At 36.4% G+C, this 22,261-nt stretch overlaps 1 protein-coding gene across 3 annotated transcripts in view; it reads left to right on the top strand.

Moving 5' to 3' along the window:
• Unc79 (unc-79 homolog (C. elegans)) overlaps window positions 1-22,261 on the top strand; it is a 236,360-nt gene that overhangs the window by 62,187 nt on the left and 151,912 nt on the right. For all 3 annotated transcript variants that reach the window (XM_013014130.1, XM_013014112.1, XM_013014121.1), the window contains 3 exons: window positions 1,889-1,981; window positions 5,920-5,975; window positions 7,025-7,154. In XM_013014130.1, the coding sequence (XP_012869584.1) occupies window positions 1,889-1,981; window positions 5,920-5,975; window positions 7,025-7,154 (279 nt within the window). The remainder of the gene's footprint in view (window positions 1-1,888; window positions 1,982-5,919; window positions 5,976-7,024; window positions 7,155-22,261) is intronic.

The raw sequence follows: 22,261 nt of genomic DNA, 5'->3' as shown, positions 1-22,261 counted from the left end.
TCTTCAGCTCAAGGCGAGTGCTCTGCCACTTGAGCCTCAGCGCCACTTCTGGTTTTCTGAGTGGTTTATTGGAGATAAGAGTCTCATGGACTTTCCTGCCCAGGCTGGCTTTGAACCATGATCCTCATATCTCAGCCTCCTGAGTAGCTAGGATTACAGGCCTGAGCCACCAACGACTAGCTCTTAATATATTCTTTATCAATTCCATGTAAAAATTCTTCTTTAGGACCTTGAAATAAAGCTTGGTAAAGCCCAATGTTTATATAATTTTTAAAGTATGAATATACAGAGGTAAATAATTTCTAAATCAATAATTGGAATGAAAAGTCAAACTACAGTAGTTTATCATGTCTCAAAAGATGATTGGTATTTGTATTTTATGTACAAATTACATTTTCTCCCTTACAGTGTATCATTGTCAATTATTGGAATGCCTCATGAAATATAAACAAGAAGTCTGGAAAGTAAGTTTTGAGTCATATTCAACCCCAAATTATTAACTGATGCTTTGCAGGCAGAGGTTCTTACCTCTGAGCCATGCCTCCAGCCCTGTGTTCTTTTTGTTGTTGTTGTTATTATTATTCTTTTTATTATTATTAGTCTTGGTCCTGGGGTTTGAACTCAGGGCCTGAGCATTGTTCTTAAGCTAGTATTCTACCATTTGAACCACAGCTCTACTTCTGTTGTGTGTGTGTGTGTTTGTGTGTGTGTGTGTGTGTGTGTGTATGTGTGTGTGTGTGTGTGTATGTGGTGCTGGGGGTTGAACTAAGAGCCTTACATTTGTGAGCTCTATCACTTGAACCATACCTCCAGGTTCTTTTGCTGTTATGTTTTTGGATACCCTCCTTTTTCTAAGGCCAGCCCTGGACTGCTGTCCTCCTATCTCTGTGTAATGAGGACACTCATTTAGTACAGGTGTGTGACACCACACCTGGTTATATTTGAATTTTAATAAAGGTCTACTTATTGTGGGTTTCCTCTCAATTACTGTGTTTGGGCTAATAAAGTGCTCTTTGGAAACTTGGTTTTGAATATATAAATTAATTACCTATTGTAATCTATCAAAAAAAGAAAGAAATTTAAAATAGTGTTTGATATTCTTGTGTACAAGGCAATTAAAGATGTTTTCCAAGCAGTATATAAGTGGAAATCAGGATTATGCAGCTATTAGGTAAATTTTGAAGACATAGCTTGCTTTTTTGTGATTGAATATGTTGACATAGAATAAAATGTCCAGAAACAACATTATTCACAGATTCAAAATTGCTTTATTTCAAACAACTTAGATCAATATGAAGATGATAAGCTTGGAAAACTAAAAAAAAAAAGTGACTCTCATAATAATGAAGACAATGATGATGAAGTTTCATATGAAGGTTTGAATAAAACTATAAAGACATGTAAACATAAAATTTAAAAATTAATGCAGTAATTTATAATAGAAGATTACAATTTGTATGTATAATTCATCAAGTTACAGATTATTGTAAGCTTATTTATCTGCATCTCTAAAATGCATTCATGTTGCATTAAAATTTAGTTTTACTTTCTTACTAGGACCACCTTCGACTTGACTTTATATTTGGACATAGAGGATTTTATTTTTCTTTTCCATCTAGAAGTAAACATCTTGGGAGTAGAGATCACATCTGAGTACAACTTTGATAAAAATCATTACATCATATTCTCGCTTTGCTCCTTTTGCAGTAGATCATCTGTAGGATTTATACAGTTGTACACAACTGTGGTTTTATTGGTACAAAACCCCTATTGGCTTAGTTGGGACTTTTTTTTCTCATGGGCTTCCCATAATATACAAAGTAGCAAGTATATAGTCTCATATATAGAGACATTATGCTGAATCTAATCAAAACCATTTTGGTTTCAGTGGGTTCTTCCAGGAGAGAAGGCGTTCCTGCCCATGTTAATCTTTCTGCATCCTCTATGCTAATGATTGCAATGCAGTACACATCTAATCCAGGTAAGTGGAAATCTGAGTATTTTAGCTAATTCCAAAATCAATCATCAGGCCAAACATAAAACAAATAAGCAAAATGTTTCCGTGTGAAAATTTCTCTTCTCGGTGGAATAGACAATGGGAGTTGTTTAGAAAATATACTTTTGAATTAGATTTCCTTGCCTATTATAGTGATCTTGTGTGCTAGTAATATTTTTAGAATGTTTCAGGATAAATTTTAGAACACTAAAGGGAAATTGATTGGTTATAACTATGTAGAAATAATTAAATTAGAAATATAAAAATAATTTATTGTACTAACATAACTACTATTAATAATGTGGCAAATTTCTTCCTCTAATGTCACAGAAATGTCACGAACATCCTTTGACTGCATTTCTGATTATTTCCATAGAATAAATTAATGAAAGAGATTCCTGGTTTAAAGTGGTTAAAAAATGTCAATATTCTCACTAGTTGTATATGATGTCTTATTGTGATCTGTCATTTATTATTACCATAAAATTTGTATAGAGTTAAATAGATGAAAGATAATAAGCCATTTTGGTTTTTGTGTCACTATTTTGGACAGGTTTTTCCATGATTTATTGTCTGATTTCTATTTAATAATGTAACTGCATTTAAGCTTTGGGGACATGACCTAAAAAGCTTTTGTTCAAGTCAAAGGCAAAGCTATGAATTCTGTTTTTATTTTCGTTGATGTTTATTTGGAAAGTGAGCAAATTTCATGAAACTTTTTAGCCTTCTACCCAAGTAGAATAATAATGAAGTTTTACTCAGAGTGAGAAAAAAATTGTCTCTTCAGGTCAAATCTTAATGCATTTTACTCTGGAGTGTTGTCCTTATGTCTGTCTCTCTTCTTTTTCTACTTCTCATTCTTTTTCTCTCTCTTTCTCTTAATCTCTGTCTTTCTCTTAATCTCTCTCTCTCCCTCTCTCACTCACGGTCTCTCTCTCTCTCTCTTTCTCTCTTTCTTTCTTTCCTTTCTTTTGGCTTGCCATGTTTCCCAACTGGCCTACAACTCCTGAAGTCAAAGGATTCTTCCTCTTCAGCCTTCTGAGTTACTGGGACCAAGGCATGCAAAACCACGCTGGCTTTTATACTTTATTTTGGTCTGTTTGTGCTACCATAACAAACACAATATAATCCACGTGGTTCAAAAACAGCAATAATTTATATCTCACAGTTCTAGAGCTAGGAGCTCCATGATCAAAGGGATGGCAGATTCAGTATCCAGTGATGTTTGTTCTGTTTCTTCTCATGCTGGAAAGGGGAAAGGAGTCCTCTGGGGCTTGTTTTATAAGGGTACTAATCCTATTCATAAGGGCTCTGACTTCATGAGTTGATTACCTTCTAAAGGCCTTACCTGAACACCATGATATTGATTATTAAAAGCTAGCATGATTTTTTGGGAGGGGGTAAAATTATTCAATAGGTTGCATTCTGTCCCCCAAATTTCACATCCTTTTCACATCTGAAATACATTCATTCAATTCTGAAAACCTTACATTAATTCATTCTGAAGATGAGTTTCTAGACCCTATTTCTAAACCTCAGGAGTCCTGAGTTAGGTCTAAGCACTTGTCCCCATCTGCCAAATAAAGAGTTATGGTGAAGGACAGAGAAAGGAGATTTATTATATGGCAGCCATGGGAAGGCAGCACTTCAGTATATCTTCAGCATCTTCAAGGTACAGACATTAGCTTCAGGTTAAATAGGAACAACGGGGACAGTTGTGAAAAGGTATAGTTAAAACAGTTCCCCAAACACAGATATGACCTGGTTGACGGTTGGTTTAGTTTGTTCTTGGAAAAATTCTGGAGAAGTTGTTATTGTCTTTACCATTGCAATGGAACAGGAACAAGGTGCCTGTCAGACAGTCTCAGGAGCTTTTGGTTGTTTTTATTAAGATGCTAAAATGGCGTTTCTTGTTTGAGGGGCAGTTTGTCTTTTATCACAAGGTACTTCCCAGAGACTTATTCTTCCTGGAGCTGAAGGTTGTGGTAAAATTATGGAGACAAGGAACACCTCAGATCAAAGGGCCCAGATGCAAAGTGAAGGGGAGTTTTGAGTGTTCAGCTCTTAGTTAATTTATAAGCCCCAGCAAACCCATCTTTTAGGTTACCTCTTACAATCCCAGTTTTTGAACTTCTCTAAAGAATATTCTCCAAATAATCTGATTTCATCACTCACAAATTCTGCCTTCTACCAAACATTAGGACATGAACATAATTCTCCAAGTTATCTGCCATTTTATAACAAGATGGGCCAACCCCCAGTTTCCAATAACATACTCCTCTTTTCTGACACCTCTGCTTTTATTGTTCATTTTTCCACTGTTCAAGATCTCTTATGCAATCTTTAAGAAGAGTAGGATTTTTCTCTACAGTTCTTTTGGTTGACCCAGTGGGAAAGGATGAATTTGTCAAGGAGGTAGAGAGCTTGTGTCTGTCTAACAAGAGCCTTAAACTACAAACACATTTGTGGTTTGCTTAACAGGAAGTCTTAAAGATATGTCAACTCTATCGGGGGACTGAGATAGTATCTTTGTACTTCCCTTGGACTTACCCTCATGTTTGTACAATGGCTGTCACAGTGGACATAATTATATCTCCGTACTACCACATCCCAAACCAGAATCAGTCAGAGTCATTACAGAAAGTTCTGCTGGTACACTTCTTTTCCTTTTCTTCAGAGAGAAAAAAAAATGTTTCAAAATCTCTCAAAGAGATTCTCTCTTGTGTTTACTGGCCAGTACTGAGTCCCACTCCTCATTACAAGGTGGGGCAGAAGCGTGTGGGGGAAGTCTGGGGAAGTCTGTATATGGCAGATGTCTAGGAAGAATGGGTATTGATAGCAGTTAGGTAGCGAGAGTGCTAAAAGGTGATCATGTCATGTCAGGAAGCCAGGAAAAGAGACTGATTTAAAAATGGACAGTGGTCAGCATATTAAACACTGTCAAGTAAAATGCAAACTGAAAAATTAGTTGAATGTCCCAGTCATTCACTGGTGGTCACTGATGACTAAAGTGAGGCCAATTTCAATGTAATGAAAGAGCTGAAAGTTTCAAGTAGATATGTATTTAATTAAGACGACAGAATCTTCCTTCCATATATGAATGTAGGCAAATCAAGGAAGCTTTGATTTTGTGTGGCTTAAAAAAATTCCTGTATAAGATGGAGTTGATAATCAACTGATAAAATCCCCACTATAACCCTATCAGTCTGTCACTGCTTACTTGTTCAGCTTTAGGAAAGAAGAGAAGCTAAGCCTCGGTTTAATAATTGCAACATGGCTTTGAGATAATGCAAATCAAGCTCTTAGCACAATACTTGGCACATGATGGTACCTAATAAATATGAGCTTTTATTATGATACCACTTGGCTAAGTTTTTTTCCCCTATGTGGTTCTTGCTTGTGTTGATGCAGTTTAAATTATGGAGGTATGATTACTAGAAACTTTTTTTAATATATTCTTTTTTTTTTTTTTGGTCATGGGGCTTGAACTCTGGGCCTGGGCGCAGTCCCTCAACTCTTCAGCTCAAGGCGAGTGCTCTGCCACTTGAGCCTCAGCGCCACTTCTGGTTTTCTGAGTGGTTTATTGGAGATAAGAGTCTCATGGACTTTCCTGCCCAGGCTGGCTTTGAACCATGATCCTCATATCTCAGCCTCCTGAGTAGCTAGGATTACAGGCCTGAGCCACCAACGACTAGCTCTTAATATATTCTTTATCAATTCCATGTAAAAATTCTTCTTTAGGACCTTGAAATAAAGCTTGGTAAAGCCCAATGTTTATATAATTTTTAAAGTATGAATATACAGAGGTAAATAATTTCTAAATCAATAATTGGAATGAAAAGTCAAACTACAGTAGTTTATCATGTCTCAAAAGATGATTGGTATTTGTATTTTATGTACAAATTACATTTTCTCCCTTACAGTGTATCATTGTCAATTATTGGAATGCCTCATGAAATATAAACAAGAAGTCTGGAAAGTAAGTTTTGAGTCATATTCAACCCCAAATTATTAACTGATGCTTTGCAGGCAGAGGTTCTTACCTCTGAGCCATGCCTCCAGCCCTGTGTTCTTTTTGTTGTTGTTGTTATTATTATTCTTTTTATTATTATTAGTCTTGGTCCTGGGGTTTGAACTCAGGGCCTGAGCATTGTTCTTAAGCTAGTATTCTACCATTTGAACCACAGCTCTACTTCTGTTGTGTGTGTGTGTGTTTGTGTGTGTGTGTGTGTGTGTGGTTTTTTTTTTTTTGCTGGTTAATTGGAGAGAAGAGTCTCACATACTTTCCTGCTTAGACTGGCTTTGAACTGAGATCCTCCTGAGATCTCAGCCTCCTACAGATGTGAGCTTGGCTGGTGCTTGGCTCTTTTTGTTATTTTTGAGAATAAGGACTCATGCATTGAGGCCATATGCCTATTTTAGGCTTCCTATTTATAACTTGAATAAAAGCTGTGTGCCACCAAATTCAGCTCTCTATTCAGAACGGGGTCTGTGAACTTTTCTGCCTAAATGCCCTCACACTTTGGTCTTCTCAATCTTAGTTTCTTAAGTAGCTAGGAATATAAACATGAGCTGTCAGGACCCAGCAGGGAAATATTGTTTGTTTTGTTTAAAAAACAGTAATTAGCACGGTTGTCTACGCTATTCCAAAAACTTGTCTAATATTAATCTTTTTTTTCTTTTGTGGTACTCGAGATTGGATGCAGGACCTCACACTTGGTAGGCAAACAAGCCTCTACCACTTTGAGCTGTGCCTCCAACCCTACTATGAATCTGATTAGAGAAGAATTTGATAAAAGATAGTGTACTTTTGAACTCTCCCTTTGCAATAGGACCCATAAACAAATAATAACAATAATGTTTTAATGTGATCTAGTCTGTGAGGCTTACCTGCATGATGAGATTCTGGGAAATTACCCAACTCAGTGTCTCCGTTAGAATTTTCACTGCTTTGGTAGTATTGAAAGACTTTATCTTTATTTGTATTTGATGATGCTTAAATCCAAACATGCTTCCTATTTCCTTCAGGATCTTTTGTATGTGATTGCCTATGGGCCTTCGCAAGTGAAACCTCCAGCTGTGCAAATGCTTTTCCACTACTGGCCCAATTTAAAACCTCCTGGTGCAATAAGCGAGTACAGGGGATTACAGTACACAGGTAAGGAGACAAGAGCACTGTGCTATCCTGTCTTTCTCTGGTGCCACTTGTGCCTCACCCATCTTGAAAAGAAAATCTTGCTAGGCTTTGTTTACTGTGCTTTTAGGCATTGCCATAAATCTTTCTGAAACTAGATAGTTTAAAATAAATTAATTGGTTGGGTATTGAGGTTTTAGCTATACTTGGGAGGCTAAGAGTAGTACTTGAGACCAAGAATTTGGGCCAGCTGGGGTAACAAAATGAGAGACCTCCCCTCATTTCTTAAAGAAACTGATTAACCGAAACAAATTTTGCAAGTATTTTTTGGCATGATAGATTATTGCCTAGATGAATCTCAGTCTCATTTGGATTAAGACTTAGCTATTATTAATCACTAAAGCACGAGTGATAAGAGTAATGCTGTAGATTTAGTAATGCTGTAGATTTGCTGTTTAATTAGCAATAACCCCCCAGGTAGCTAATTCTGTTCTGGTAAAACAAAAGCTTGTCAGTATCATCAATATTAATCCAGATAACTTAGCCTCTTTGGAAGAGTCAACAATTGATGAGACTTGGTGTAACTAATCATGAGAAGTGAACATTGACTTTAACTATGACAGAGCTGGTGAGGCATGCATGCCTGTGATTCAGCACTCATGAGGCTGAGATAAAAGGATCACACGTTCAAGGGCAGTATAAGGAAAAATATACCCTGGCTGATGAAGTTTCTAAATAGTCTTGTCTGCCTCCAGCTCTTTAATTGTATGGATAGTTTTCTGAAAATGAGAAGGTAGGTATTTTTTAAAAGTCATCCTTTACTCAGGTTATTATGAGTTGTTTTGAAAATGAACTGATTATTGGCATTTCTCACTGTTATAAAAGTGATTTGAGGTAGTGTTTAAGGGGATTTAACTTATTTCAGTGATCAGATTTATATTCCTTTTTTTTTGGGTGGGGGTCCGGTTGTGGGGCCTGAACTCTGGCCCTGGGAGCTGTCTCTTAGCTCTTCAGCTCAAGGGTAGCGCTCTACCACTTGAGCCACAGTGCCACTTCCAGCTTTTTTCTTTTCTTTTTGCTTATGTGGTGCTGAGGAATCGAACCCAGGTCCTCATGCATGCATGGCAAGCACTCTAAGCACTCTACCACTGAGCCACCTTCTCAGCCCCAGATTTATATTCCTAATGAAAGATTTAAAAACCAAATGTTAGAGATATTAATAACTATTGTCTGGGCTTTGATAGCCCTTGGTAGGCTTTTTCTACCTAGGATAATAAGAGGGGTCAATAATAGTAATAAAACATGAAGGTAAATAGTAAGCACATTTCTTCCTCTTCCTCTTCCTCTTCTTCTTCTTCTTCTTCTTCGTCGTCGTCGTCGTCGTCGTTGTCGTCGTCGTTGTCGTCGTCGTCGTCTTCTTCTTCGTCTTCTTCTTCTTCTTCTTCTGCTTGCTCCTCCTCCTCCTCCTCCTCCTTTTTTTGGTCTTGGGGCCTGAACACTGGGCTTGAGCACTGTCCCTCAGCTCTTCATTTCATGGCTAGTGCTTTTACCACTTGAGCCACAGCATCACTTCCAGCTTTCTTTGCTTATGTGGTACTGAGGAATAGAACCCAGGGCCTCATGCATGCAAGGCAAGCAATCTACCACTGGGACTGAGTCACCTTCCCAGCCCATAAGCACATTTCTTAAAGTTGGAAACGGTTATTGTTGGTGTTTTATGTTACTAATAATAGAAAATGTTTCAGTACTGCCAAGTGAATAATTTGAATGTAAAATCCCCCCAAATGTTGGATATATCTATAGAACAAAATATGAAATCATTGAAGGCTTTGGTAATAATAATTTCTAATTAGGTTTCTCAAGTAAGCATTCATATGATGATGCTTGCTTGAATGGACAATAAATGAAATGAAAATTTTTAATTGGATAAATATTTGATGATGTTCCTGGCAGTGTACTTTTTGTTGATGATACAGGAACTAACACAAAAGTGGGAGTTTAATACAATCTAGATATGAAAATTAATTGTATTCAAATACTTATAGTGTGTCTACTAGGCATTATTCTGGACACTGATAGGCGGAACATTGAATAAAACAAACTAAAATTAATATAATGGAGCTTACATTCTAGTTGTGGAGGAAACACTCAGAAACTCTCACCAATAGTGGTAGTAAGTTCTAAGGTAGAGCAAATACAGAGCTGTGGAAACACACAGAAGGGTCCCCAACTTTACTTTGATAGTAGGAAAAATTTGAAAAGGGAGATTTGTTAAGGCGTGTTCTTGAATAAGTGAATCTTGAACTGATACTTAAAGTTTTGACATCTACATACTGGATGACAGATGGGAAGGAACCATAAATGGACAAAATACAAGTCTGAGGTATAAAGAACTACAAGGAGACAAAAGACAGCTTAATAGTATTTAAGAACTAGAAAATCTAAATGCGGCAAGGCAGTGGAGTGAAGGCAGAAAAAAGACTCATAGAACCTGTGAATGAGTTTGGATTTTTTTTTCCCTAATAATAAAGGGAAACAAGTCATTGGCTTTGAATTGGAGAAGAGCTCCCCAGACCAGCACACTAACATCCACTTCCATTTATCCCTTTCAACCATAGTCCTAGGAAGGATCACCCAAATCTGTGTTCACGAAAATTAGCTCAATGATTAGATCGTTTCAACTCGTTTATAGTCTATCTGATCAAGATGTGGCCATCTAAAGGCATCCTTAGCAGTCATGTATTGAGGCTACCATTTGTTGACAACCTCCCTCCCCTCCTCTCTCCCCCTCCCCCCAAGTTAGGATACAACTTCTGCAGGTCACTTTAGGCTCTGGGGATGTATGTAGCTCTCTTGGAACTCCCATTCAAGTAGATTATGGCAGTCTATGCAGGAAACAAAAGATATGGAGAAAACTTAATTATTTTGGTCTTTATATTACTATTTATTCAGTACTGGCTGCTTGTCAGACATTGTTCTAGCTGCCATTATCTTTCTAATATTTTAATTTCCTAATAGAACACAATTCATGCACCAAATTAGGTTTCACAGACATTTTCTCAATTTATCTTCACAAATACCTTGAGTGGTAAGTTTTCTTTTCAATTCCATAGATGATCAGTGGAACAGAATTTAAGTAACATACTTGCATTCACACAGATAATGAGAGGCACAGCTTAAATTTGGACTCTACATTTTCTACTCTGTGTGATATCACTTTTGACACAGTTCAGCTCTTTAATTAAATTTTGGCTAGAGTATTAGGATGTCTCTTCAATTCCTGCTGCAGTGGAGAATATACCAAAGCATATTGTCAGCAAGTAGGTGACACTGAAATCCCAAGAATTCTTAGCATTAAAAATTAGATACGAAGCTGGGCACCAGTGGCTCACACCTATAATCCTAGCTACTCAGGAGGCTGAGATCTGAGGATCTCAGTTCAAAGCCAGTCCGGGCAGGGCTGGTGGTTTATCTCCAATAAACCACCAAAAAACTAGAAGTGGCGCTGTAGCTCGAGTGGTAGGGTGTTCGCCTTGAGCTGAAGAGCTGAGGGACAGTGCTCTGGCCCAGAGTTCAAACCCCACGACTGACAAAAAAAAAAAAATTACATACAGAGCATTTCTATTCCCCTCACTTTTTTGATTTTTTTTTGTGGTAGTTGTAGTAATGGGGTTTGAACTCAGGGCCTCACACTTGCTTGATTAATGCTCCATCACTTGAGCCACACCTCCAGCTTTGTTTTTTGTTGGTTATTTTGAAGATGGAGTCATGCAGACTTTTTGCCTGGGGTAACTTTAAACTGTGATCCTTTTGCTCTCAACCTTCTGGTGGCTAAGCCACCAGTGCTCAGCTAAATTTTATTTTGTAGTTGAAGGAATATTTGGTTATAGGAAAATAAATGAAAGTAGCACCTAAGTAGGAAAACTGTGTGTCACCACTCAGAAATCACTACTGTTGGCATTTTAACTATCCTTTTTTTTTTTTTTTTGTCAATCCTGGGGCTGAACTCTCTCTGGGCCTGGGCACTGTCCCTCAGCTCTTTAGCTCAAGGCAAGTGTTCTACCACTTGAGCCACAGAGCCACTTCTGGTTTTCTGGTGGTTAATTGGAAATAAGAGTCTCACAGACTTTCCTGCCCTGGCTGGCTTTGAACCTTGATCCTCAGATCTCAACCTCCTGAGTAGATAGGATTATAGGTGTGAGCCACTGGCACCCAGCTATTTCCAATTTTTTGAATATAGGTTTTGAAAATCAGATCGTGTCTGTTCTTCACCCTTTTCTGATAGAAATATCAAATGCAGATGTCTTAAGGAAAAATACTATAAATATAGATTGCTTTGATAATTATTATTAATTCATATATATATATGTATATATATTGCTTTTGTTGTGTTACTGAGGTTTTGGACTCAACGTCTCACACATAGGCTGGCACTCCTGGCCCTTTTGCTTTGGTTATTTTTGAGATGGGGTCTTGTGTTTTTTGCCCAGGACAGCCCATTGGTGATCTTTCTATTTATGTTTTCCTCCATAGCTAGGATAATAGGTGTGTACCTTTATGGCAAGTTTTTGTTGCTGTTGTTAATGTGGAGGGTCTTATACACTCTTTGTCTAGGCTAATCTCAAACTACAACTTTTCCAATATTCTCATTCTGAGTAGCTGGAATTACAGATATGAGCCACTGTTTCTAGTTGTGTGTTGTTTTTAGAGTATTTACAGAATATCACAGAAATTTACAGCTAACAAGAAGGTGAAATAATGAGGAATTGATGATCTACAGTGATTATATCATGTATCAAAAACTACTGGCTCATGCTTATAATCCTTGCTACTCAGGAGGCTGAGATCTGAGGATCTTGGTTTGAAGGCAGCTGGGCAGAAAAGTCCTGTTAGACTCTTGTCTCCAATTAACCACTTAAAAACTAATAGTGGAGCTTTGGATTGAAGTGGTAGAGAGCTACCCTTGAGCACAAATAGACTCAAGGACAGTGCCCAGGCCCTGAATTCAAGCTCTACAACTGACAAAAAAAAATCCTATTCTAATTATTCTGGTCATCACCTGTGTGTCTTAAATTCACATTTTTGTAGTATTCCTATTTATATATTTGTAATTAAAGTGGATTTTCTCTTGTTCAAATCAAGATACTTATTGACGATTAAAATAACCATTCATAGGGCCGGGAAGGTGGCTCAGTGGTAGAGTGCTTGCCTTGCATGCCTGAGCCCCTGGATTCGATTCCTCAGCACCACATAAGCAAAAAGAAAAAAGCTGGAATTGGCGCCGTGGCTCAAGTGGTAGAGCGCTCGCCTTGAGCTGAAGAGCTCAAGAGTTCAGGCCCCACGGCCAGACCCAAAAAAAAAATCAGATAGATATAAAATAACCATTCATCCTATGCACATTCTATAAGGGAGGGAAAAATTACAAACTGCATCTAATAACTAGTGATTGATTTAATATTTTGTAACAAAGAACAAGTAGTTGTTATTGGAGCTCTAGAATAAAAGACATGGTATAAGATTTATACATTTCCATGAAAGAGATTAAAAAAATAGAGGATAAGTAAAAATGGCACTACTATGTTAAACCTAAATTGAGCTAGCAAATATGTTAGTGGAATTGGATTTTTGATTTGTATAAAAGATTTACCAGTCTTTTTCGAATTCACTGTTAATTGAGTTACTATTTTCTTTGTCTTGATTTTATCTTCACATAAACATGTTTTCAAACATCTCCCACCATATGCTTGCTCTCAATGATTACTTCTTCCTTTTTCCAATCTCTTTCTTCTTCTAGCATCCAAGACTAACTTTGCCTGTTTTTGAATTTTATAGAAATGGAGCTGTCCATTATTTCTGTGTGTATGTGTGTGTGGTCTGAGGTGTTCAAGTTAACTATTCTTTATACATTGTTACTGCTATTTATAGTCCTGTTGTTCATTTTTATTGCTATTGGCCTACCCCTGCTGTAAATGGATATTTAGCTGTTCCCTTTTGTTGTTTGTTGTTGTTACAAATAATGCTGCTATGAACATCCTGCATGCCTAGAATGAAATAGTGAATCAGTGGATATGGATGTATCCAATTTTAGTGGATAATGGCAAGAAGCTTTCCAATATGGATATACTAACTTGTACTCCAATTAGCAGTGTAAAGAGTTATTCTTGTCTTATATTTCACATTTGGTCAATACTTTGTTTTCTTAATTTAAAAATTTTAGCTATTTTGAAGGATATATACATGTGTCCTGTTATAATTTGCCTTTCTGTGATTATTATGAAACTAAGTACCTTTTCATAATTTTTGGTTGTTTTGATATACTCTTGATATCTTTGTCATTTATGTATGTTGAAAATAGGTTTTCTTGTTTTTAACTGTCCTTAGGAAAGTGCCTGCCAGCAAGTGCAAGGCCCAGAGTTCAAACTTTGGTACCACCAAACTTCCTGTCCCCCACCCCCCAAATCATGAAAACTCTTGTAATAATATTTTTTTTTGTTCAGAGGATGTTCTTATTTTTTTTAAATTTTATTTTCATTGTCTATAAGCAGTTGTACAAAAGAGTTAGCATTCAACAAATAAGTTTATGAATATAATGCATCTGCCACTCAGAGTGTTTATTTCTTGATTTATAGGCTCATTCTAGCTCCTATGAGAGTATAAGGGAAACCCTGCAGCCTGTGTTTCTCTGGGTCTGGCTCACTTCATTTAATACCTCACCCCAGTTAGAATGGCCATTATTAAAAAAACTAACAATAACAAATGCTGGCGTGGGTGTGACCAAATGGGAATTCTATTACATTGTTGGTGGAACGTATGTTTGTTCAATTACTCTGGAAAGCATGGAGATCCAAAACATTGAACTACTGCATGACCCAGCAGTTCTATTCAATAGAACACAAAAAGAATACACTAAAGACACTACCACAACCGTGTTTATTACACAAAAAGAATATACTAAAGACACCACCACAACCGTGTTTATTACACAAAAAGAATACACTACAGACACCACCACAACCGTGTTTATTACAGCATTATTTACCATAGCTTAGATCTGGAATCAGCCCAGATGCCCCTCAGTGGATAAATAGATCAAGAAAATGTGATATATATATATATCACATATATACACAATGGAATTCTACTTATTCATCAGAAAGAATGATATTATACCATTCATAAGGAAATGGGAAGACTTGGAAAAATTACATTAAGTAAAGTAATCCAGACCCAGAGAAACATAGGTTGCATCATTTCCATCTTTTTCTTTATGTTTAGTCCCTTTTATATCCCAAGAAAATGTTCCTTTACCCCAAAACTGTGATGATAATCTTTTCAACCTTTTGTGATCTTTACTTTTTACCTTTTAGGTATATCTGGAATTAATTTTTTTCTGTTTGAGTCCCAAAGAAAGTGTTAAAAAGGCAAATGTCAGCTGGACACCAATGACTCACATGTATAATCCTAGTAAATCAGGAGGCTGAGATCTGAGGAACTCAGTTTGAAGCTAGCTTAGACCAACAAATCTGAAAGACTCTTATCTCTAATTAACTAGCAAAAATATAGAACTGCAGGTGTGGTTCAGTAATGGAGGGCCAGCTGTGGGGATTGTAGAAATCCAGCACAGTTTCTACTTGGGAGGCAAAGATGGAAGATGGGGATTTGAGGCCAGCCTGGGCATTAAAGTTCCTGAGATTCCATCTCAACCCATGGCAGAGCACTCTGGTCTGTACCAATCATCCCCAGGAACATGTAAAAACACAAGTAGGAGGATCACAGTCCAGTTCAGTCTGCTACAAACATGAAGTACAAAAACAAGTGGCAGAGTGCCTGCCTAGCAAACCTGAGGCATGAGGTCCTAAGCCCAATTCCCAGTACTGCTAAAAAAAAGAAAGAAAGAGAGAGAGAAAGAGAGAAAAAATAGAAAGAAAGAGAGAAAGAGAGAAAGGAAGAAAAAAGAAAGCAGCATAGTCCAGAATGGTTTATCCAGTACAGTATAGTAACAAGACATAAAAGGCTTATGGATTGAAAGCTATGCATTATACTTTTATTATTCAACAATGATAGTTATGTTCATTAAAATAAAATTTTAAACAAAGCTACCACAGTAAATTATTAGAATTAAAAAGTGATTTAGCAAGGTTACTATATATAAAATTAATATACTAAAATTAATTACATATCTACTAGTAGTAAAAGATTAGTAAATGTAATTTTAGTAAATGTAAAGATTAGTAAATGTAAATACTGTCACTGACAGTAACATAAAAAAATAATAAATGACCTGATGTGGCTGTGAGGCATCTACACAAAAAAGAGCATTGAGTCAAATTATAGACATACACTGATGTGAGGCAGTGGTCAGTGGTTCTGGTTTCATTTCTCTCGGTTGAGTCTTTATTGAAAACATTGTTCTTCCTTATTGGTCTGTAGTACCATTGCTTTCATAACTCAACCATCTAAAGATGGTACTGTCTTTGGATTCTTAATTTAGCTTAGTGCTGTGTTTTTCTACATACCAGTACTATACTGTCTAAATCACTGTATGGTAATAATACAGTCTGATACTTGCAATGTACCTTATACTATTGCTGTCTTTGCCTTGTTGAAGTTTTTATCAAGTTGAACCTAATACACACACCCAAACTGCTAAGATTTTTGTTGGATTACTGTCAATTTAGATTGGGATCGTTTCAATTAGTTTGGGGGGAACTGATATTTTTATTATGTTGACTATTCCAATTCATTCACATGGAATATCTCTTTATGCTCAAAAAACTTTTTGAGTTAACTTAGCGCTGTTTTACCATTTTCTGTAGAGGTGTTTCACGTCCCTAGGTCATTGTTCTTAAGTGTTTATTCCGACGTTATTGTCAGTGATATATCTTCTTAAAGTTGCATATTCTAATGTTTTCTTACTGTTGTAGGCATGTGATTCATTTTATTATATTGATTTGCATACAGACAGTACTGTCACTTTTTAATTCTAATAATTAACTGTAGCTTTGTTAAAATTTCTCTTACTGTGTGGAACTATAACATTGTTGAACAATACAAGTGTAATGCTTCCTTTTCAATCCTTAAACTTTTACTATCTTATTGTCTTATTGCACTGTGTAAACCTCCTGTACTGTGATAGTTTCTAAGTTTCTTCATGATTTCTTTTTTGACCCATTGATAGTTTTTAAGGAATATATATATATATATATGTATAGTCAGTTGTGGGGCTTAAACTTGGAGCCTGGACGCTGTCCCCGAGCTTCTTTTTGCTCAAGGTCAGTGCTGTACCACTTGAGCCACACTGGCACTTACGGCTTTTTCTGAGTAATTTATTAGAGATAAGAATCTCATGGACTTTTCTGCCTGGGCTGGCTTTGAACCACAACCCTAAGATCTCAGCCTCCTGAGTAGCTAGGATTATGGACGTGAGCCACCAGTGCCTGGCTGATGATTTATATCTTGATTTATATCTTATGTGGTGAGATGAAATATTATATATTACTTTATGCCTTCTCATTTGTAATATTTTCTTTAGGGCTGGACATCATTTTATAAATTTCTGTATAGTTAAAAAAACTTGTTTGACAGTTGTTTGAATAGTGTTCTACATATGTTAAATAAATCACATTTTTCAGTTGTGTTGTTGCATTGTTACTGCATTTTTCGTATCAGTTGCCAAGTGTGGAACATTAAAATCTCTGACTGTGGATTTGTCTAATTTCTCCTTGAAGTTTTGTTGCATTTGCTGTTTATAATTTGAGACTGCTTTGATAGCTGCATACAAATGTAGAATGCAGTATCTTCCAGATGAATCAAAACTTTTAATTTTGAAATTCATGTTTTAATCTGTCATGATTTTTTGGTGTTAAAATCTACTTTGAATTAAAGTCATACATCTTTACTAGCATTCACAAGTGTTTGCATGGTATAAGCTTTTTCACTTTTTTTTTCAACTTTTTATATTCATATATTTTATGTGATTCTTTTAAAACTCAATTTAATGATCTTTGTATTGAGGCATGGTCTATAATACTAGCTACCCAGGAGGCTGAGGTAAGAGCATGGAAAGTTTGGATAGTATGAGCCACTTAGTGAGACCCTGTTTCAAAATAAAACTAAAAAAGGGTATGGATGTTAGCTCAGTGGTAGAGCACTTGCCTGGTATGCTCAAGACCCTGTGCTTGGTCCAGTAATAATAACAATAAACCTTTGTTCTTAAATTGGAACATTTAGCCAATATATATGTAATATAATTGCTGACATAATTTGGTTTTAAATCCACAACTTTTCTGTTGCTTTCTATTTTTCCTGCTTTCCCTGTGCTTCTTTTCTCTCTCCTTACCCCCCTTTTTATAGTAGTTAAATGTATCTATGTATTTCATTACCGTATGTTGGTCTTAGTGAGTTATTCCTACTATTTATTCTTTACCCTAGAGATTATGTCATGCATTCTTGGCTTATCAGTTTCTAGAATAACACAGGTGTATTTACCTTTCCTGTTAATTGATAATAGATTTCAGTGCCTTCAACTCCTTCCTAACTTCCATGTATTTACACGATGCATATATATATATATATATATATATATATTATGTGTGAAGATCACATACATATATAATTTGCAAATATCAGATGTAAATATGTGCTCATAAAAATAAATATTATTATCCTATTCAGTCAATATTTGCTGAATTTTCTCTGCTTCTTGTTAATTTTCTTTGTAGCTCTAAGCTCCTATTGAAATACATTAAAAATAATACACTTAAATTTGCTTTAGTGGTATTCTACTGGGGATACATTTTCTCTTTGTGTTTGTTTGACAATGTCACTATTTTGCTTTTGTTTCTTTTTGTTTGTTTGAAACATGGTTTCTCTATCTAGCTCAGGCTGGACTGGAACTTACTATGTAGATTAGCTTCAAACTCATGGTCCTCCTGCCTCAGACTCTCCAAAAGCTTGCAATTGCAGTCTTGTGTCACCAAACCTCGCACTTGCCTTTGTTCCATAAAGGTGTTTTCTGCGTGTATACAATTCTAGACTGGCAGTCATTTTATTTCCATCTTTTGAAGATACTTCATGAACATTTCAATTGCATTGCTTTTATAGCTTGCTTGTTTGAAGGCACTATTTTCTACTTTATTTGAAAAGTTTTTATTATTAACTTGAGCTTGACTATGACATATGTAGTTATGATATTATTTATACTTGCCTTTTGGGAGGAGGGTTCATATAACTTTTCCATGAGACTTGATGTCAGTTTTAGAAAGTTGTCAGTGACTGTGTCTTATTAGTAAAAACTATACTGTTAAGGAATATTTTGTATAGCAAGATAAACAAATATCAGGTGTACTGCTGGATCAGTTATGATTGGAGTATAATATTACTGTAATTATCCCTCAGATAAAGATAATACAAAATAAAGGTATGTATCTTCTAATGACCACTTCCTATTCTACCCTCAGGTAGTCTCTAATCTGGTTTCTATATAATCTATGTATTCATCTCAAACAAATACACCCTCCACAAATATAAACAGAAATCAAATAGTACACATCTTCCCATCTGACTTTAGTCAATATAATATTACTAAAATTAATTCATGTTGCTGAGGTTAGTCTAGTTCTTTTTTTTCTTTTTGGTAATACTAATGTTTGTGATTACATCTTTGCATTCTGCTTGGCAGGTTCTGTACAGTTTAAACCATGTATCTATCCTTTTTGCTTTAGTTATTATTATTATTTGTCTGTCGTGGGGCTTGAACTCTGAGCCTGGGCGCTGTCCCAGAGCTCTTCAGTTCAAGGCCAGTGCTCTACCACTTGAGCCACAGTGCCACTTCCGGTTTTCTAGTGGCTTATTGGAGATAAGAGTCTCATGGACTTTTCTGCCGGGGCTGGCTTTGAATCGTGATCCTCAGATCTCCTGAGTAGCTAGGATTACAGGTGTGAGCCACCAGCATACAGCTCGAGTTAGTTATTTTTAAGATAGACTCTCACTTTTCCCTCAAGCAGACCTGCACCATGGTCCTCTTATTTATGTTTCCCACTGTAGCTGAGATGACAAATATATATCTCCATGTCCAGTTTTTTCCATTGAGCTCTCCACTTTTTTTTTTTTTTTGCCTGGGCTGACCTGGAATCTGGAATCCTTCCAATCTTAGTCTCTCACATGGTTCTTTTTTATTGCTAAGTATTTAATTGCACATATATGTCATACTCTGCTTCTCAGTGCTCCTATTGATGAATATTTGGGGTATTTCCAGATTTTAGTGAACATTCAGTAAAGCTGCTATGAACATCTTATGTAAGAAGACTTGTGGAGATATGCATTAGTTTTTCTTGAGTGTATGAATTTCTGGAATTGTAAGAAATGTCTAACAGTTTTTTCAGATGTTTATGCTACTTTATATTTCATCCAACAATATAGGAGAGCTTCAGTTGCTCTGCACCCTAACACTAAATATCAATGTGATTTTAACCATTATGGTGGGTGTGAATCTTAGTGTAGCTTTAGTTACATTTCTCTAATGATGAATATTGAACATATTTTTATGTACTTATTGGTAATTGTGTTTTGGTCAGTCATGGGGCTTGAACTCTGGGCCTGGGTGCTGTCCCTCAGCTCTTCAGCTCAAGGCAAGCACTCTACCACTTGAGCCACAGAAAACTTCCTGTTTTCTGGTGGTTAATTGGAGATAAGAGTCTCATGGACTTTCCTTCCCAGGCTGGCTTTGAACTGTGATCCTCAGATCTCAGCCTCCTGAGTAGCTAGGATTCCAGGTGTGAGCCACCAGTGCCTGGCTTTGACTTTGCTCTTTTCCTGTCATCATTTTGACTATTTTAGGTTCTTAACCTAAATTTTAGTAACAGCTTTCAATTTCTGCCAAAAAAACAATATTTCTGGGGTTTTGACTAGGATTATGTTAAATCTGTGGTGTTATTTGGAAAGGATAAACATCTTAACAATATTTTACTTTTGAGTCCATTAATGTTTCTATATATTAATTAGGTATTAACATTTCAGCAGTGTTCTGTACTTTTTGTGTATAATCCTTGAATTTGTGTTTGATTTTTCTCTGATGGCATTATTTTGAGATTTAATTTTCAATTGCTTATTGCTAGCATAAAGAAATCCAATTAATTTTATATGTTGATCTTGTATCTCTTGACTTTGCTAAATTGGCTGATTACTAGTAGTAGTTGGTGATTTTGTTTTCTATAGAAATTTTGTTTTCTATATAGACAGTGATGTCATATGTGCTCCTTTCTTTCTGACCTTTGTTCCAATTTTGTTTTCTTTGTTTCATTGTCTAGGATCTTTTGAACAGACGGTCTCTTGAATAGGAGTAGTAAGAATGGGCATTGTGGCTTTGTTCCTAACTTTTGGGAGCATCTTACTATTAAAACTATAGCTGCAGGGTTTTGCAGATATCCTAGACTTTTTTTTTTTTACTGAATATGTGTTAAATTTTACCATAATACTTCAGATAAATTAAAAGAAAAATTAAAGAAAAAATTGGTAAAGGTTAAATTCATTGTTTCATTGCTCTCTACTTTTATTTTTTTATTTCTGGAAGTTTTTTCTTTTTCTTTTTTCTTTTTTTGTGCTGGTTCTGATGCTTGAAGGTTAGAACTCAAAACCTGGGTGGTGTTCTTGAGCTTTTGTGTTCAAGGCTAGCGCTCTAGCACTTGAGTGACAACTCTACTTTCTAGCATTTTGTTGGTTAAGGGGAGATAAGAGTCTCATAGACTTTCCTTCTCTGGCTGGCTTTGAGCCACAATCCTCAGATTTCAACCTCCTGAGTAGTTAGCCAGCCACTAGTGCCTGGCTGGAGTTTCATAGGATAAAAGCTCAATTGTTGGTTTTTCATTAGGTTTTTTTTTTTTTTAAAAGATTTGTCCCTTATAAAAATAACTCAGGGGCTGGAAGGTGGCTCAGTGGTAGGGCACTTGCCTTGCATGCCTGAGGCCCTGGGTTCGATTCCTCAGCACCACATAAGCAAAAAGAAAAAAGCCGGAAGTGGCGCTGTGGCTCAAGTGGTGGAGCGCTAGCCTTGAGCTGAAGAGCTGAGGGACAGTGCCCAGGCCCAGAGTTCAGGCCCCACGACTGGACCCAAAAAAAAAAAAATTAAAAAAAGAAAAAAATAAAAGAAAAAAAATAACTCAGGCACTCCTGGCTCACACTTGTAATCCTATCTACATAGGAGGCTAAGAACTAGAAGATCAAGGTTTGAAGCCATCCCAGGCACAAAAGTCTGTGAGCCTCCATCTCCAAAATAACCAGTGACAATCTGGGCTGGAGACATGGTTCAAGGTAGAGCACCAGTAGAGTAAGCAAACTGTGTGAGCAAGAGACTCCTGAGTTTAAATATTATTATTTAAAAATAGTTTTATTATGATCTGCTCAAGTGTGGTAGTCTTTGTATTTATTTTGCTTAGAGATTGCTGAGGTAGCGTTTTGAATCTGTGATTTCATGTCCTTTATTCAGTAATGGGAAAATTTCAGATCTTATACTATCCAGGTATTTACTTTGCCCTTTTCTTTTTCTCTTCTCATTCTGAGACTTTAAAAATATTAAATATTATGTCAAAGGTCTCAAATATTCCATTAAAATTTTTGCTGTACTTTATTTTGGGTTAGAATAATCTGTTCACTTATCCTTTCTTTTGTTGTATCAAATGTTTTAAAAATTCAGTCTACCAGCTGGGTTCTATTGGCTCATTTCTGTAATCCTAGCTACTCAAGAGCCTGGGATCTGAGGATCGTGGTTCAAAGCCAGCCCGGGCAGAAAAGTCTATGAGACCCTTATCTCCAATAAACCACCAGAAAACTGGAAGTGGTGCTGTGACTCAGAGCATTAGCCTTGAGTAGGGGGGATGAGAGACAAGCCCTAGGCCCTGAGTTCAAGCCCCATGATGCCCCTACCCACCCCAAATCCATCTCTTGAGTCTAATTTTACATGTTCTATTTTAGTTCTAGAAATTTGCTTTTAGTTGCTTTTTGGGGGTTTTCATTTCTCTTAAATTCCCCTCTTAGCAATCTATTTGTCTATATTCTTTAACATGTTTAAAGTCTCTCCCTCCCTCCCTTCCTCTCTCCCTTCCTCTCTCCCTTCCTCCCTCCCTCCCTCCCTCCCT

Source organism: Dipodomys ordii, unplaced genomic scaffold, assembly GCF_000151885.1.
Source record: "Dipodomys ordii isolate 6190 unplaced genomic scaffold, Dord_2.0 Scaffold2, whole genome shotgun sequence".
NCBI classification, from domain to species: Eukaryota; Metazoa; Chordata; class Mammalia; order Rodentia; family Heteromyidae; genus Dipodomys; species Dipodomys ordii.
Note: the sequence above shows the minus strand (reverse complement) of the source record. Positions and strands in the feature narration are given on the sequence as shown.